This window comes from Stenella coeruleoalba (assembly GCF_951394435.1).
Source record: "Stenella coeruleoalba genome assembly, chromosome: 3".
Taxonomy (NCBI): Eukaryota; Metazoa; Chordata; class Mammalia; order Artiodactyla; family Delphinidae; genus Stenella; species Stenella coeruleoalba.
In genome coordinates this window covers 172,311,739-172,328,086 of record NC_137148.1, presented here as the reverse complement: position 1 = coordinate 172,328,086, position 16,348 = coordinate 172,311,739, and the positions used below count along the sequence as shown (strand labels likewise).

General features: G+C 58.9%; 1 protein-coding gene across 1 annotated transcript; it reads left to right on the top strand.

Annotated features, from left to right (window-relative positions):
- Positions 1-2,162: 2,162 nt before the first annotated feature.
- Positions 2,163-13,864, top strand: ATP8B3 (ATPase phospholipid transporting 8B3; the record flags this gene model as incomplete). The annotated part of the gene is given in 16 exon segments (XM_079918720.1): positions 2,163-2,401; positions 3,577-3,635; positions 4,114-4,205; positions 4,577-4,589; positions 4,592-4,959; positions 6,729-6,897; positions 6,975-7,109; positions 8,206-8,281; positions 8,506-8,626; positions 8,888-9,008; positions 9,133-9,356; positions 12,424-12,858; positions 12,862-13,050; positions 13,054-13,074; positions 13,076-13,322; positions 13,767-13,864. Coding segments are annotated over 15 exon segments (2,496 nt in total), but the record flags the coding sequence as incomplete, so codon positions are not given.
- Between the last annotated feature and the right edge of the window lie 2,484 nt (positions 13,865-16,348).

Below are 16,348 nucleotides of genomic sequence, written 5' to 3'. Positions count from 1 at the left end.
GGAGGCCCCCTTGCCACTCCACTTCCGCAGAAGTTCCTCTGGCTTTTGCTAAAGGCCAAGAGGGCAGGCTCCCATCTGAGGACACAGCAGCCGGGGCTGCAGAGTTCCCAGGGGGCGTCGACTGAAAAATACAAGACCTGAAAGCTGTGAGTTATGTTTTATTCCAGGAACTTACTGAGGACTGTAGCCCAAGACATTGCCTCTCATATAGCTCTGAGGAACTGTTCCTCGGAGTTTTTGCTGAAAAAAACCCCATAGAGTCAAACATCAAAAGGTTCCTGCTACTCACAAAAAGCTGACATCTCTAGTTAATGATTGCAGTGCTTTTCTGCGTATGGGAAGATGCTAGATGCTGTCTGGGCTCACTGAAATCATTCCTTGGATATGCACTTCAGCTATCCAGGGCCAGTATCTGGTTCTTCTCCATCCTGAATCCCCTCACGGCGCACCACTGTGGGGAAGGGGGGTGGCGCTGCAGTGGCAGAAGGCTTGATGGTGAGCAACATTCTCTGTCCACAGGGGCCCTGAGGGGAGGGTTCTTGGTGAAGTCAGGCCTCTGCCAGCATCGTGTCCCTCCGGGGCTGTGACCAGTTGACTTTCCCCCACCCTCTGTGAACAAGGAGTGTTCTTCTAAAGAAAGGATGCAGGCAGCATCCCAGGACCCCCGTTTCTGTGTGGTCTGTCCCCCTCCCCAGAGCATGAGTGCCCCAGGGAGGCCTTGGGCAGTTGGCGGAGGAGCTCCCGGGTGTGGGGGGGGGGGTTGGGGGGGGTGCAAGCTTTCAGCTTGCCAAAACTGCTGCCTCTTGGAGGCCAAAGAGCCTTTGCAAACTCGCTGCTTGGGAAACTCCTCTCCCTCTGTCACCGTCCCAGGGGGGAGAACCGATCCCGACCCCCTCCTCACAGGCGCCCACCGGGTGAGGTGTCTCCTAAAGGCTGTTAGAGCAGTTTGTCCAAGACACTCCCCGCAGTGTCTTTCTCTGTAACTGCTGGGTAGGGCTGGATGAACGTTTCTCCAGTGAATGAAGGAAAGGAGAGGTTTACCTGGCATCCCCCAGAGGCCGCTGGGTGTGCAGGTCTTCCCAAGAAATGGGAGTGGGAGGCTGCTGCTCTGATGGGGACGGTCAGCTCCTGGGTGCTGTCACCATCCCCATCATTCATTCCTTCACCCAACATCAGCTCAGAGGGGATGCCCGTGCCCCAGGCAGGGCACAGTCAGACAGGCACCCTCGGTCTGTTGGGTGGCGGCTGGGCCAGAGGGAGAGAGCAACCCCGAGGCTGGGGAGAAAGGGTGGTGGAGGTGTCCAGTACCTTCCTACTTTCTGCGCTTCAGAGGGTTCCTAAAAGAATATGAAAAACAGAGCTTAATCACCTCCCCTGAACCCCCAAGTTTGACCCTCCTAGGAGGACCCTACCTTCAGTAGCGCCTCCCACACACCCTCCCCGCCCTGGCTCAAGTCCCCCATCTCCGGCCTGGACGCTGCCCCAGCCTCATCGCTGTCTCCCACCCCTGTTACCACCTCCAGGAAGGCCCCCGGAGTCCCGGCCGCGTGCTGGGTAGACACACACCGGGCTAGAACCCTGTGGGCTTCTTCCTGGCGGGATGATCTCTGGTTCTAACAGCCTCCCCCAGCCTGAAGTCCAACACTGTACCTGCGCGTACGACATGCTCGCTGAAGTGGAACGCGCACACAGCTCAGACTCACGCTCCGCACACCTGCGATTACCTCTCCGTCCTTTCTCCGCCCCTAGCCTCTCCCCCGCACACACACCCGGCCCCGCCCAGCTTCAGCCGGGTCCAGCCCACCCCCGCCAGCGACTGGCTCCTTAATTCCCAGGCCCAGATTAAGACTCCATCCCGCCCCAGCTCCTCGAGGTCACGCTCGGTCCCGCCTTAGGCCCCGCCCCTTTTGGCCCTGTTAGGCAAGGCCTAGCTCGGCCCCGCCTCTGTCCCGCCCCGCCTTCTGTCTTGGCCCCACCCCTGGGGTCCCGCCCCGCCCCCTCTACCCCGGCCCCACCTTCCACCCTGGCCCCGCCCTCGGCCCCCTGCATTCTGCCCGGCCCCGCCCCTAGGCCCCAACCTTCCGCCCCGCGCCCGCGCCGCCCGTTTCAGGCCCGTTTCAGGCCCGTTGGCACCGGGCTAACAGCTCCACCACGTCCGTCGCCCTGGACGCCTGCGGACCGCCCCAGGAGGCCCGGCCCCGCCTGCCCCGGCCCGCGCAGGTGAGCGGCGGCGCTCCCGCAGCTGTGCGTCCCCGAGCGCCCGCGCACCCTCTCTGGACTCCGCCCGGCCTGAGGGCGGGAGGACGCAGCCGCGGCGGCGGGGGCGCCCCCTAGAGGTTCGCGTGGGCCAAGGTTCGGACGGGCGCCGGAGCGCCTGTGTCGTGTGGGCCCGGATATCCAGGTGCATTTCCCAGGGGCCTGGGCGTCGAACCCTGAGCCGCTTCGCTGCGGGAATGCTCAGGGCTTCCCGGGGGGGGGGGGTAGTGGGCGTTCCGGTGAGCTGAGAATGCGAGGGAGGAGGGCGTGTCCCTGCCCCCTGATACGCTTTGATTGGATTCTGGCCCACAGCATTCGTCTAACCCCGGCCGGGTTTCCCCCGGCTCTGGCTCCGGTGGGGCCAGAGCTCATCCCGGCTGTGGCCCCACGGGATGAGCCTCACTTTTCCTCATCTGGTGAATGGGCACTGGCCTTGCTCGGGCCCCCAGGAGCATCAGAGCTGGCCCTGAGCCAGGCCCTCCCTCCCCCTGGGGGCCCCGGCACCAGTGACCCAGACGCCAGCAGTCCCTGCCCTGGGAGGTTCCAGTTTCATCAGGCAGCCCAGACAGGGGAAGAAGCAGAGGAGAGAGGGTGATCAGAAATGGGATGGGGGATCCCGCAGGCAGAGGGGAAGCCCAGAGGAGGCGGCAGAACAAGGCTGGGCAGTAGGAGAAGTAGGGGCTGAGAGCCGAAGGGTGAGAAAGCTCCGGCCATGCGAGCAGGAATGGTGCTCCCGGCAGAGGGAACAGCGGGGCCAGGGCGTGGGGAGTAGGGAGCTGCTGAGTGCTGGGGGTGGGAGTCATTTGGGGAGCTGCCAAGGGCACGGAAGGACTAGGAGTGACCATGAACTAGCTGGTGGGAAGCCTCCGGGCTCTGTGGAGGGCTGGCGGTCCCTGCCCCAACACCACACTCAGACCTCTCAGCCCCTTGGTCCTCAAACACACTTTGAGACATGATGGAGAGCCCTGGGGCCCCATTTAGTCTGTCAGCAAACATTGACTGAGCACCTGACCAGGCTGGGCGTGGTGTGCCGTGTGGGGATTGGGGCAGGAGGGGCAGCAGGGGGCCCGGGAGGATGTGGGTGCGATCGGCCCCGGAGAGGTGATGGGGGACGACCATGGGGGGCCATGGGGGGCCATAGGGGTGGGGAGCAGCGGCCAGGTGACCGGCTGTAACGGGGAAGGACTCACAGCTGGTGACTGGACCTCCAGAGCCTGGGGAGGGGACAGCAGATGGACGTGGGAGGTGACATTTCAAAGAAGGTGGAGTGGTGGGCACTGTCCGGCTGCCAGTGTGACCTCAGACCCCTCTCCTCGACAGCCCCACCAGCACGGGCAGCCTCACGTACCGAGAAGACCTTGAGGAGGAGAAGAACTTGGGTGCATGTCTGGCCAAGCGCGGGCGCAGGGCTGGGGGTAGAGTGAGGGGGTGCCAGGGGGACTCTGACAAGGGGCGTTAGAGTGCAATGACTGAAGTGGGGAGATGGGAGGCCAAGCACGCGGTTCTCAGTGGGTTACAAAGAGTTCAAAATCCTATCACTGAAAGGTGGACTCAGGATTTGTGGGCCTGTGAGCCCAGAACTATCTGGGCAGGGAGTGGAGCCTCGGACACCTCGGCACCCGTCCCTGGGCCTCAGTTTACCCCTCTGTAGAAGGAATGTGCATGAGTGGGTCTCCCAGGGCCTAGGGATTGGCTCAAGGGGAGCCGGATGCTCAGATCCACCTGGGCTCCCCGAGTGCCTACTGTTGTGCAGGGGCCGCGTGGGCCCTCTCATCTGTTTACGGGCTGGATCCCCGGGGGGCCCCTTAGCCCTCCTCCGGGGTGTCATTAGCCCGTGTTTGTCCTCTCGGGCCTCAGAGTTCACCTGGGAGGTGCAAACCAACAACTGGTCCTACAACAACCAGTTCAAGGAGAAGGTCTTCCTGTGCTGGCAAAGGAAGAAGTACAAGGTGGGCAGGCCCAACCCCCGCGGGCCTCCGGGACCTGCCACCCAAGCTCTGCATGCTGGGTCAGTCCACTTAGTCCTGAGGACTGTAGCGCCGCCCTCGCCGAGTCGTGGGGTCCAGTGCTGGCGCTTCGCGTGTCTCCTCCGCCCTAAATAAGTTACTAGGCAACCTTCACGGTACAGTGTGTCCATTGGGCTCTACCTGAAACCCCCGGCCTGCGTCTCACGCGGGGAGTCCTGGGGTCACAGCTCGGCTCACTGGGTCTGCACCCGCGCTGGTCATGGCCGGAGGGAAGGGGGAGGCGGATGGGGCTGGGTGGGAACCCGGGCCCTCCTGGGCGGCGCCCCCATGCCGGCTGCCGGCTCTTGACCCAGAGGAACGTCATCCACAGGCCAAGTACAATGTCTTCTCCTTCCTGCCCTTGAACCTGTACGAGCAGTTCCACCGCATGTCCAGCCTCTACTTCCTTCTCATCATCATCCTCCAGGTGGGGCGGGTGGGGCAGCCCCAGGGGTCAGTGCCTGTGCCCACTCCACTCCTTCTACCTGCTCGAGCCACCTCCTCCAGGAAGCCCTCCCTTCCCACCTTCCCACGTGGCTCTGTAGACCCAGGGTGGTCCTACCCCGTGTTTGTCTGTGTGGCTGGTGAGTCAGTGTCCAGCCCCCCTCACACTGGGAGCACCCTCATGGCTGGGTCCCCACTGCCCAGCCCAGGGCCTGGCACACAGGAGGCGCTCAATATATGTTGGATGCTGAGGGTGCATGGGTGGCCCCTCCAGGTCTAAGGTGGCCTCCTGACCCCTTTGGCCCCAGCAGGCTGAGCTGATCCCAGAGGGCCAGGAGGAAGGATTAGGTTCTTGGGACCCGCCGGGTCACTTCCTGGCATCAGGCTGGTCATGGATGGAGATGGGTGAGGGATGGGCAGTTTCCAGTGCCTGCAGAAGAAAGGCCTGATGGAGTGGACCACGGAAGAGGCCTTGGCCGTGAGTCCCTGTGGGAAGGGAGGGTGGAGGGGCAGGTTCAAGGGCACAGGGACAGGAGGAGAAGGGCAGGAGAGGAGAGTGTGCAGAGAAATGGCCTCAGGTACCCAGGGCGGCCATGTACAGTTGATCAGGTTGTGCACTATTCTGCCCAGCACGCGCGCGCGCGCGCGCACACACACACACACACACACACACGCTGGAGAGGGAGCCAAACTCCAAGCTGCACCTGCCCAAAGGGAATACCTTTTTCTCAGTCACGCAAGGACACCCTGTGGTTAGGCTTTTGTTCTGGTTGCTACCCCCCTATCCCAGCCAGGCCTAGTTTCCAGGACGTGCTTAGCCCTCTCTGCCCCAAAACTTTTGTCTCCGTGGGTGAAGCCCAAACGCCTTGGCCCAACTTTCCAGACTGTCTTTCTGTGTTCTGCTATCCTGTCTATCCTGGTCCCTCCTTGACCTCGCGGGGTTCCCCAGAACCCCAATTTCTGGCTTGCAGTTTCCTCCACGCTCAGGTGTTGCCTCAGGACCTTTGCACACGCTATTCCCTCTGCTAGGAATGCCTTCCTCCACTCTAGCGCTCAGTCACCATCCTTTGGTCCTCAAGGTTCAGCCATAGGTCCCCACCTCCAGGGAGCTGCTCCCGCCCTGACCCTGACATGGGGCTGTCCTGCCGTGCTGGCCCAGCCCTGACCCTGCAGGTCCCCAGCCTCACCCAGCACAGGGGCCAGTGGGGCTGCTTGGGGAAAGAAATGTCCTGTGTCCCTCCACACGGGGGCCTCCCAGACTGCCCTGTTCTACCTCTGCCGGGAAGTGGGTGGGGGGTGGGGCGCAGGCAGCTGGTCTGTGACCCACAACCGAGGAAGTGCAGTCAGAACCATGACCCAGAGCCCAGGAGCTCGACAAGACGGCTTGGCTTAACCGCCTATGGAGTGGATGGGGAAACTGAGGCACGAGAGGAGCACAGGCCTGTCTGGAGCTCCTGACCTGTCCAAGCTCAGCCGCTCAAGCCCACCTCCAGTCAGGAACAGAAGCAAGACCCCAGGCAACAGGCGAAGAGCCTGGGGGAGGGTTGGGGCGTAGGAGGGAAGGAAGGAGCCACGATGGGCCCCCCTGGGGCGAGCGAGCTCTGGGTCTTTCCTGGGGTCTGGAGACAGAGTCCCCAGGATCCTTACAGTTCCACCCACCCCAGAGGCCTCAGCTCCTTGAAAAATGAGGCAGAGGGAGGGGTCTGGGGCTGGGGGAGCCCTGACGGCGGAGGGCTCTGGCAGGGCTGCACCGAGTGTCTTGCGGAATAGTTAGAATTTGCCTGTGAGGTCTGGGGGCAAAACAGCTGGGCATCGGCGGGCGGAGGGTGGGGGGGGGCAGGGGGCGGGCTGAGACAGAGCGGGTGTGGAGCAGGGCGGCACGTGGTCCTAGCTCCCCCTGCCCGGGAAGACAGACTGTGGGTGGTGGGTAGGTTGGGTGACCCCAGGCAGAGGGAGAGGTGCCCGGGTGAGGGGGCAGGGGCTGGCGGGGGTGCCAGCGCCGCCTGCCCGCCCGGGGCCCAGTCCTTGGCCGAGCAGACCCTGCGGACACTGTGCATGGCCTGCAAGGAGGTGGACGAAGACATGTACGAAGAGTGGTGCCAGCGGCCCCAGGAAGCCCGCATCCTGCTGCAGAACCGTGCCCACGCCCTGCACCCGCTGTACGAGGAGATGGAGCAGAACCTCCAGGTGGGTGGAGCTCAGGGGGAGGGGCGCCCGCACCCCAGCTCCAGCCCCTCAGCCCCACCAGGGAGCTGGCTCCCTGCTCAGGCTGTCCCCACGCCCACCCCCGGCTGCTGGGAGCCACAGCCCTCGAGGACAGGCTCCAGGACGGTGTCCTCGACACCATCAAGTGTCTCAAGCAGGGGAACATCAAAGTGTGGGTTCCCACAGGGGACAAGCAAGGTGGGTCCCAGGGCGGCCACCCCCAACGTGGGGAGAAGGGAGGCGCGGGGAGAGCTCACCCCTGCCTGGGCACCACCGTCGGCCCATCTCTCTTTTTTTTCCAAAGATTTATTTTTGTTGTGGACCATTCTTAAAGTCTTTATTGAACTTGTTACAGTATTGCTTCTGTTTTATATGTTGGTTTTTTGGCCACAAGGCATGTGGGATCTTAGCTCCCAGACCAGGGATCGAACCTGCACTCCCTGCATCGGAAGGCGAAGTCTTAACCACTGGACCGCCAGGGAAGTCCTGGCCTATCCCTCTTGTCTGAGTTCAGCATTGCCCTCCACCTTGTCCCTGCGAAGGGAGGACCGGGAACAATGGACTGGGGTCCCCTGGGCGCCTCCCTCGGGCGGGCCGGTGCCATGCTCAGCGTCTCCTTGGGGTTTGGCCCCCTGGCAGCGCCATGCAGTGGGGCCCTCATTACCCCTGCCTCATAGATGACCCAGCGGGGCTCAGAGAGCATGGGCACCTGCCGCAGTTGCTCAGCCACCCAGGAGCCAAGCTGGAATGGAACCCCAGGTCCTGTGGCCGTGGAGCCATGACTCCACTCCAGTGAGGCTTCTCCGGGGCCCCACTGGGCATGGGTGCCTGCAGGGCTGCATTAGAACTTCTGCGGACAGGAGGCACGTACACACAAAATATTTAGGATGACGTTTAACAGCTGTGCTGGAGTAAAGACAAATATCCAGGCTGCATTTTTATATTCATTTTTTTCCCTCTTCTTTATTTTTTTTAAACAAATTAATTCATTTTTGTGGGTTCCTGGAAGTGCCTTGGGGCCCTAAGCACGATATGTCTAACGATCCCTTGGCCCTGGCCCCAGACCCACCTCTCACTGGCAGCCCAGCTCCAGCCAGGCGAGTGGAATGGAGCCCCCTCTGCTCAGAGCTGCAACCAAAGTCTCAGGGCTGACTCTCATTGGCTGGCCTGGTCACATGCCCTCCTCCAAACCAATTGCTGTGGCCAGGGGGAGGGGCATGCTGCTGTGATGGGCAGAGTGGGCATGGCCGCCAGGCAGGGGGCTGTGGAGGGGCTGATCTGGGCTGGTTTGCAGAGACAGCGGTGAACATCGGCTTTGCCTGCCAGCTGCTCTTGGAAAACATGATCATTCTGGAGGAGAAGGAGATTGTGTAAGACGTGGGGGTTGGGTGGTTGGGTGCATGAGCCTGTGTTGGGGGGGTCAGGGTTGGGGCAGGGCACCACCCATGGCCCAGGCATGGCTCTGGGGTCTGCAGAATGCCCTCAGCCTCTGCCTGGTGGGGCTCCCAGAGGGGGAAACCAAGGCACAGCTGGGGAGTGGGTGCAAGGAAGCCCGTGCGGCTGGTGTGGCTGAGCCCCTGCTGGACCCCTGCAGGCAGATCCTGGAGGTCTACTGGGAGAGCAGCAATAGCCTGCAGGGTGGCAAGAAGGGCCACCTGAACAAACAGCTCCCCCTGCAGGTCAAAATGGCCTTGGTCATTAACGGGGAGTTCCTGGTCAGTGTCAGCTCAGGGTGGGCAGCGGGGCCCTGGTACCTGGGAGGGGGCTGGGGACGGCCTCCACCAAAAGGCCCCCAGATGTGGTGTTGGACCAGCCAAGGCGAAGGGCCTGAAGCGTCACACCGAGAGATGGTTCTCAGCAGGGCGAGAGCAAGGGAAGGACGCAGTCAGGTCCAGCCCGGAGGAGGGCCCAGTCGGGGCGTTCCTGGAGGGCAGCGGTGCAGCTGAGTGACGCGCCCCCTGTCCCCCGCGGGCCAGGACCAGCTGCTGCTGTCCCTGCGCACGGAGCCCCGGGCCCTGGTCCAGAACGTGAGCTTGGAAGAGGAGGAGCCCTGGCAGGAGCCCAGAGAGGAGAGGGCGGACTTATTGCAGGCCAGACGCCTGTCCCTGGTGTGACGGTTCGTGGGTGGTGGGCAGCAGCGCGCGGGGAGGCCGGTGGCTGGCAGCAGGCGGGGGTGGTAGCTGAGGGGCCCGGGGCCGACAGGCTGCGTGTGCCCCTGCAGCTGCGGACATCGGCATGGGGCTGGCGGGTCAGGAGGGCATGCAGGCGGTGCAGAACAGCGACTATGTGCTGGCCCAGTTCTGCTTCCTGCGGCGGCGGCTGCTGGTGCATGGCCGTTGGTCCTACACGCGCGTCTGCGAGTTCCTGCGCTACTTTGTCTACAAGACGCTGGCCAGCATGATGGTCCAGATCTGGTTCGCTTTCTACAGCGGCTTCACTGCCCAGGTGCGCTGGAGGGAACTCCCCTCTTGGGGCGGGGGGGCCGGGGGGGTGGGCTCTGGGATTGCCGTGTCCTTCCCATAGCCTCCAGGAAGGCAGCAGGCAGGCTCACACTCGGGTCATCACGGGGCAGAGTTGCCTGAAGTCACAGAGCAGCACAGACTTTTATTTGGCCGCATTCATAGAGGTAGAGATTCCAGATGAAGGGAAGGGATGGTTCCACGCCCAGCTCAGTGCCAAGCCTTTTCAGGGATATTTGGCAAATTTGAGCTTTGGAGCAAGGGCAGGACAGGTGCTCCAAATATACATCCTTCAAGGGGAGACAATGAGAGCTTGAACTTGAGAGAAGATAAGACTATGGGGGCTGGTTCCCTAACTTCAAGACTCTTGACAGTATCATGGTGAATACTGGCTGTGCTCTCCAGAGCGTTAGAGGAGTTGTAGGGCAGTGATGTCCCCTGTGTGTAAGGAAATTGTCTGAAGATAGACTACAGTGAGAGGGAATGAGCTCCCCATCACTAATGCCAAGGTATTTGAGAGAGAGCTTTACAGCAGCAGCCCTCATAAATATATATATGTATATATATATATATATTTATAATTATTACTTTTTTTTTTTTTTTTTTTTTTTGCGGTACGCAGGCCTCTCCCTGCTGTGGCCTCTCCCGTCGCGGAGCACAGGCGCCGGACGCGCAGGCTCAGCGGCCATGGCTCACGGGCCCAGCCGCTCCACGGCATGTGGGATCCTCCCGGACCGGGGCACGACCCCGTGTCCCCTGCATCGGCAGGCGGACTCTCAACCACTGCGCCACCAGGGAAGCCCATAAATATATATTTTTGCTTTACTTTTTATTTCTAGATATTTTCTTCTTTTAGATGCTGCTCTAAATGGAATTGTTTCTTTAATTCACTTTTGAGATTGCTTATTGCTGGTATATAGAAACAGTTTTGTGTGTGTGTTGATCTGTGTGCCCTTCAGCTTTGTTGAATTTGTTTATTGGCTCTAGTAGCTTTCCTGTGAATCCTTTGGGATTTTCTGCATATAGATCCTGTCCTCTGGAAATAGAAATAGTTTTACCTCTCCCTTTCCAATTTGGATACTTTGAATTTCTTTTTCCTGCCTAATTGCTCTGGCTAGGACTTCCAGTGCAATGTTGAATTGCCATGGTGAAAGCAGGCACCTTTGTCTTGTTCCTGATCTTAGAGGGGACAGTGTCCAGTCTTTCTGTATTTGTTAATTGGCATTCTTCCATGGGAAGAACTGTTCCTTCTCCCCTATTTATTTATTCAATTATTTATTTCTATCAGTGTGGACTCATGGGTGTTTATTTTATTCTATGCTTTGTTGCTCAAGTTGTCCCCGATTTGCCCCTTTGCCACGTGCCTGCTCTCCTCTGAGTACATCCTCACTTCCTGGTGCTACAAGAGGTTCCAGGCCCATTTTGTCTTTTCCGTGCCCCAACCCTGGAATGAGCCATTCCCATATGGAGCCCTGGTTCTCTTCACCAGAGAATGGTAGTTAGACACCAAGATCCAAGTGCTTAGTGTGGTCATTTTGCTACTGGGATGCCATTATCCTCTCGGTAGACAGAGCTAGGAAATGCACACATATTAACCCATGTTTAGATGCAAATCTATATCTCTATCGACACCTATCCATCTATCTATTTTTGTGTATGTGAGTTCACACTGATACCTCTGCTTCCTGACCCACAGAACAAGGCTCAGCTTAGCCTTTTCCCTTTACTGCTTTGTGACTCTTATCTCTGATGGTGAGAAACTTGATTCTGGTAAAAAAGTTCGATCGTTACTTATTTGCTCAATCCCACAATGCACATAAAGTGGTTTTTGGAACTGAAACTGATATTCTTTTAACTAGTCTGGATTCGTGCATTCGGGAAGGGAGCTGGGCTATTTGTCTCTGAGGTCTCTTCCAACTCTTCTACCCATCAGTGATTTCCTAAATCGAAAATGATCTAAAAACACACTCTCTAGCCGTTTTCCCTCCTGTAGCTTTTTATTGAAGTCATCCACTTAGAACAGGCTCAAAGGTGCTGCTTTAAAAGAATTAGACCAGAGCTTCCCTGGTGGCGCAGTGGTTGAGAGTCCGCCTGCCGATGCAGGGGACGTGGGCTCGTGCCCCGGTCCGGGAAGATCCCACGTGCCGTGGAGCGGCTGGGCCCGTGAGTCATGGCCGCTGAGCCTGCGCGTCCGGAGCCTGTGCTCCGCAGCGGGAGAGGCCACAACAGCGAGAGGCCCGCGTACCGAAAAAAAAGGACAAATACTGTCTGATCCCACTCACAGGGTATCCCTGGGGGAGTCACATCCATAGAGACAGGAAGTAGATGGTGGCGGCCAGGGACTGGGGGAGGGGTGGGGAGTCAGTGTTTCTTGGGGACAGAGCTTCAGTTTGGGAAGATGAGAAAGTTCTGGAGATGATGGCGGGGATGGTTGCACGACAGTGTGAATGTGCTTAATGCCACTGAGCTGTGCACTTACAAATGGTTGAAATGGTACATTTTATGTTATGTGTATTTTACCACAGTGAAAAAAGGTGGGGGAGAGGACTCACTGGCTCATAAAATCAGAATCTAGAAGGATGGGTCGCAGCTGGGCTGGGCCCCAGAATTGACTGGAATGGTGGACTAGGACATGGCCACAAACCTGCCACCTTCACCCACACAGGCTGGACATTGGGCTGCCCCAGACTCTGATTGGCTGATCCAAAGTCAGGTCCTAGGGAAGGAATCTGATTGGCTGGTCCAAAGTCACGTCCCATGGGACTTCCCTGGGGGTCCAGTGGTTAGAACTCTGCACTTCCATGGCAAGGGGCACAGGTTCGATCCCTAGTTGGGGAAGTAGGATCCCACATGCTGCGCGGTGTGGCCAAAGAAAAAGAGAAAAAAGTCAGGTCCCACGGAGGACTCCATGGGTCAACTTGGGTAGGAAAGAGCCTGGCCAATCCATGGTGGCAAAGGGCTCTGATTGGCCCCCACTGGAGGGGCAGGTGACCCGAAAGCAGTCAACATGGCTCAGGAGCCTGATGACTCCTGCTTTCCCCTTTGCTCTGTAGAAGGAGGAGGAGAGCATCACCGTGGAGCCCATACCCCATGTCCTCCGGGAGGCACAGACCCGGCACTCCAGCTATGCCTTCTCCCACCGGGAGGGCTATGCGGACCTCATCACACAGGGCACAATTCTGTGGAGGTCACCAGGGGTCAACAGCGACACGCTAGTTGGTCACACGAGGCCACCTGATGAGCTGCCCTCAAGCATGGAGGAGTCCTCCTGGTACCCCAGGAGGATGTCGTTCCTGGGGAGGAACAGGCGCCAGCACCAGAGGCAGGTGTCCTCTGAGGATGTTCAGCCTGCCTCTGAGGTGAGCTCATCCTTGCCTGTGGACGGGCAGTCCTCTCCTTATCAGGAGAGCCAGCACTCTCTCACCGAAAACCGGCTGTCCGGGTCTCTCCAGGAGAAGTTGCCGAAGAGGCAGGAGAGGTCACTGTCATAGGAACCGTGGCCATATACTCCCCAAAGTCTGCCACCAACCAAGGAGACACCACTATCAGCGGAGGAGAGCCAGATGACTTCTTCTGAGAGCCAGATGCTGCCTTCAAGCCAGCTGTCTTTGAAGAGCCAGTCAGCACACTTGCAGGAGAAGACATTCCTCTGGAAGATCCGGAAACTGTCCTGGAAGAACTGACCATACACCTGGCAAAAGGAGTCCGGGCCCTCCCAAGGAGGGGACGGTGCCAGTTTCCAACTCGAACCTCACTGCTCTGATGGAAACTCCACCACCAACTGCGAGAGGATCATCCACCAGCGAGCAGCCGATGGCGGTGGAGCCCTCCCCTGTGCAGAAGCAGCCGTCGCCCATGGAGTGGCTGCCAGGGCCCAGCGAGGGTCAAACCCCACCTGATTCGGCAGGGCTGCCGCCCTCACCTGAGGAACAGCAGTGACTGCCCAGGCTTAGTAAGTGTCACCCAGCATCGTGAGGCCTTCCCCCAAAGACAGGGGCTCCACCTGCTCCTCTTTCTCTAATAAGCCACGGTCTGTCTGACCCCAGGTCTCCTTGAGGCTCTCTCTTCCTATACTTCTTTCTGTGATGTCCCATGAAATAGTTCTTTTCTGGTTTTAAAAATCAAAACACTGACCTCTAGTGGCCTGATGGGGGATTTGCAGGGAAAGCTGGGTTTCTTTGGGTTTCTTTACCCTGGGGCAATGTGGATAAAAGCTTTATTGCTCTCAGAAGGGAGAAAGGTGCTGAGCAGACTCTGCTTACCAGCCCTGGCTTCCTGCCTGCAGCCTGCTGGCCTATCTCAGGGCAGTTTATAAGGTCCAGTCCTGACACCACCCAGCCTTTTCCTCCACTGGGCTGCCCTGGTTTCTTCTCAAACAAACCACCTTACACTTTAGGCTCCAGAAGGCAGTGGTCCGTGACACCTCAGAAGCAGAGCCCAGCAAGATCCGAGGCTCAGGTGGCCCAAAGGCCCTGTGGAGGCAGGGGCTCAGGGAGGGCTGAGTTCAGAGCAGAGAGGGGTGGGCTGGGAGAGGCCCGCTTCCACTTTCCCTCGTCCCCTTCCTCCTTCATAGAGGGTGAGCCCCATGCCTCCCACTCCTGCACCAGCCCCTCCCCGCCCCTCACCATTCAGCAAAGGCACAAGCCCAGGTGAGTGACTAGAAAATAATTTATTGGAGGGAAACAAAACAACAAATCCAGCACAGCAATGGTTCACAACGATGATGATATATATTTTTTAAACTTTTAAGCCTGTCGCCTGAGGGTAGGGTGGAGGGGGCCTCTGTTCCCTCTAGCCCTGGGGGTTCGGGGGAGGACTTTGGATGACCCAAATCGTGTGTCCCCTGAAAGCAGCCCTAGTGTCCAGTTGTGATTACACACTCAGGGCCACGTGGCCTCCTGGCCGCTCTCACCCCTGGTGGAGACAATCCTCCCAAAGACCAGCCCTTGGGGGGCCTGCCAGTGATACAGGAGGAGACCAGGGAGCTGATGGGCTGGTGTGGCTGAAACTGCTTTGGGCCAAGAATGTGAGTGTCCCCAGTTCCAGCCGGTGCAGGGGCCCCGGAACACGCCCCACCCCCACCCCCCGCCCTCATTGCAGGTGGGTTGAACCTGCGCCCCCAGGCCCAGCCCTCCAAACTTGGGCCTTCTGTCCTTCAGGGTGTGAGAGACCCCCTTTGGCCACCCAAACCCACCTTACCTGGGGCCTGTCCTGGAAAGTGGGCTCTCCCCTGGTGGGAGCGTGGGCCCCGTGGCAGAAGAGTCACAGTCCGGGAGACTGTCCCAGAGCCCCCTTTCATGATTTTTTGGGGGCCCCTTTGTTCTCTGGGTACCAGTGGGGGCTGGGAGGGAGGGCTCCACAGGTGTGCACCCCCTACCTCCCAGGCCAGACAGAAAGGTGAAGGCCAGGCCTGAGGGAGCTGGGGCGTGTGGGTGGAGCCCGGGCAGGTGCCTGCCTTGGGGGGGTTGTCTCAGGAGGGCCCTTCAGATCTGAGGAAGTAGGGGTACACCCCGCCCCCCACCAACCTAGGCGACAAGACTCGAATTGGTTGATTGTCTGTCTCCTCTGAACAAGACACTTGGGAATTCATGCTAACGTGAGACCGACCGACCGAGCGGGGGGCCCGAGGTGGCAGTGACGCCCACTGGTGCCCCAGGACCAGGAGCCGGAGGGACTCTGGTGCCAGGAGCTGGAGGCCCCACCACCGGCCGCCTTCCTTCTGCACCTGAGGCCCGTCCTCCCACCGCCGGCTAGACACAGATCCTTGGAAAGGGGGGAAAGTAACACAGAGCAGCGCCGAGGAGCACCGAACAGCACCGACTGGGGCATGAAACACAAGATGCGACACGGAATCCCGGGGCTCCGGCCCCGCGGCCCCGCCCCACCCCCACCCTTCCACCTAGTACATTATCTTCAAGAAAAAGTACATTAGTCATGCATCAAATCAAATTCCATTGCGTCTTTTTTTTTCATTTTTCTTCCTTTTTTTTTTCTTAAATTACATTTGAACACAGAACACATAGAATAATAAATACTCTTATAAGACATGACTTCAAAAAACAAGAAACAGAACACGCCAGAGAACAGAAAGGTATCCAACGCTCTCTCTCTCCTCTCTTTCCTAAAGGACTCATTGAAATAAGAAATCTGTAAACGCCGCAGGTCCTTCCTCGTGCGCTCCCAGACTCTCTCTCTCGCTCATGCTCCCCCGGCCCTTTGCCTCTGACCACCCAGCTTCCCCTGCCCTGACATTCAACGCGTCTCCCACGGAGCTCACCAAAAGAAATGACATACCATCGTCTGCAAAATTATAATTTAACGGTATAAAGCTTCAAGTCACGTATTCCAAAAACTAGCTAAGGATTTTTTTTTAATCACATAAACTATACATTAAATATCTTGAGGTATTTCAGAGAAAATTGTCAAAGGCTCGAAGGAGCTGTGCTGGAGGTGTCATTCCCTGTGTGGAGAATGGTCTTTGGTATGTGACAACCAGCTGGGTGTTGGGGCAAGCGGGGCTGGGCGGGGCGTCAGAAGGGAGATGGTGTGTGTGCACGTGTATGCGTGCGTGTGTGCATATGTAATAGGAGGGTGTTTGAAAGGGACGCAGGAGTCAGGGACGCTTCTGTGACCCATGTCACTGGGGCTTGAGGGGTCCCGTCACCAGAAAGGTCCCATGTCCGTTCCTAAGTGTCCAACACGGGACAAACCCAGGAGGCCCTGGCCTCTGACGCTTGGGTCTTGAATGCAGGACCAGCAAGTGACTTAACCAGCAGAGAATCCCCGTCCCCCAAAAGCAGGTGCTCTCTCAAGTGGGGCCCACGTGTTCGTGGCAGGCTGAGGGAGGGGCCGTGTCCACCCAGACCCCAGCTCCCAGTGTGGTGGGACCAGTGTGTGCACAGGAGTGTGTACGTGTGTCTGGGGGGAGGGGTTGTTGCTGAGCGGGAACGGGGACCCTTAGGATTCTGCCCCAACACC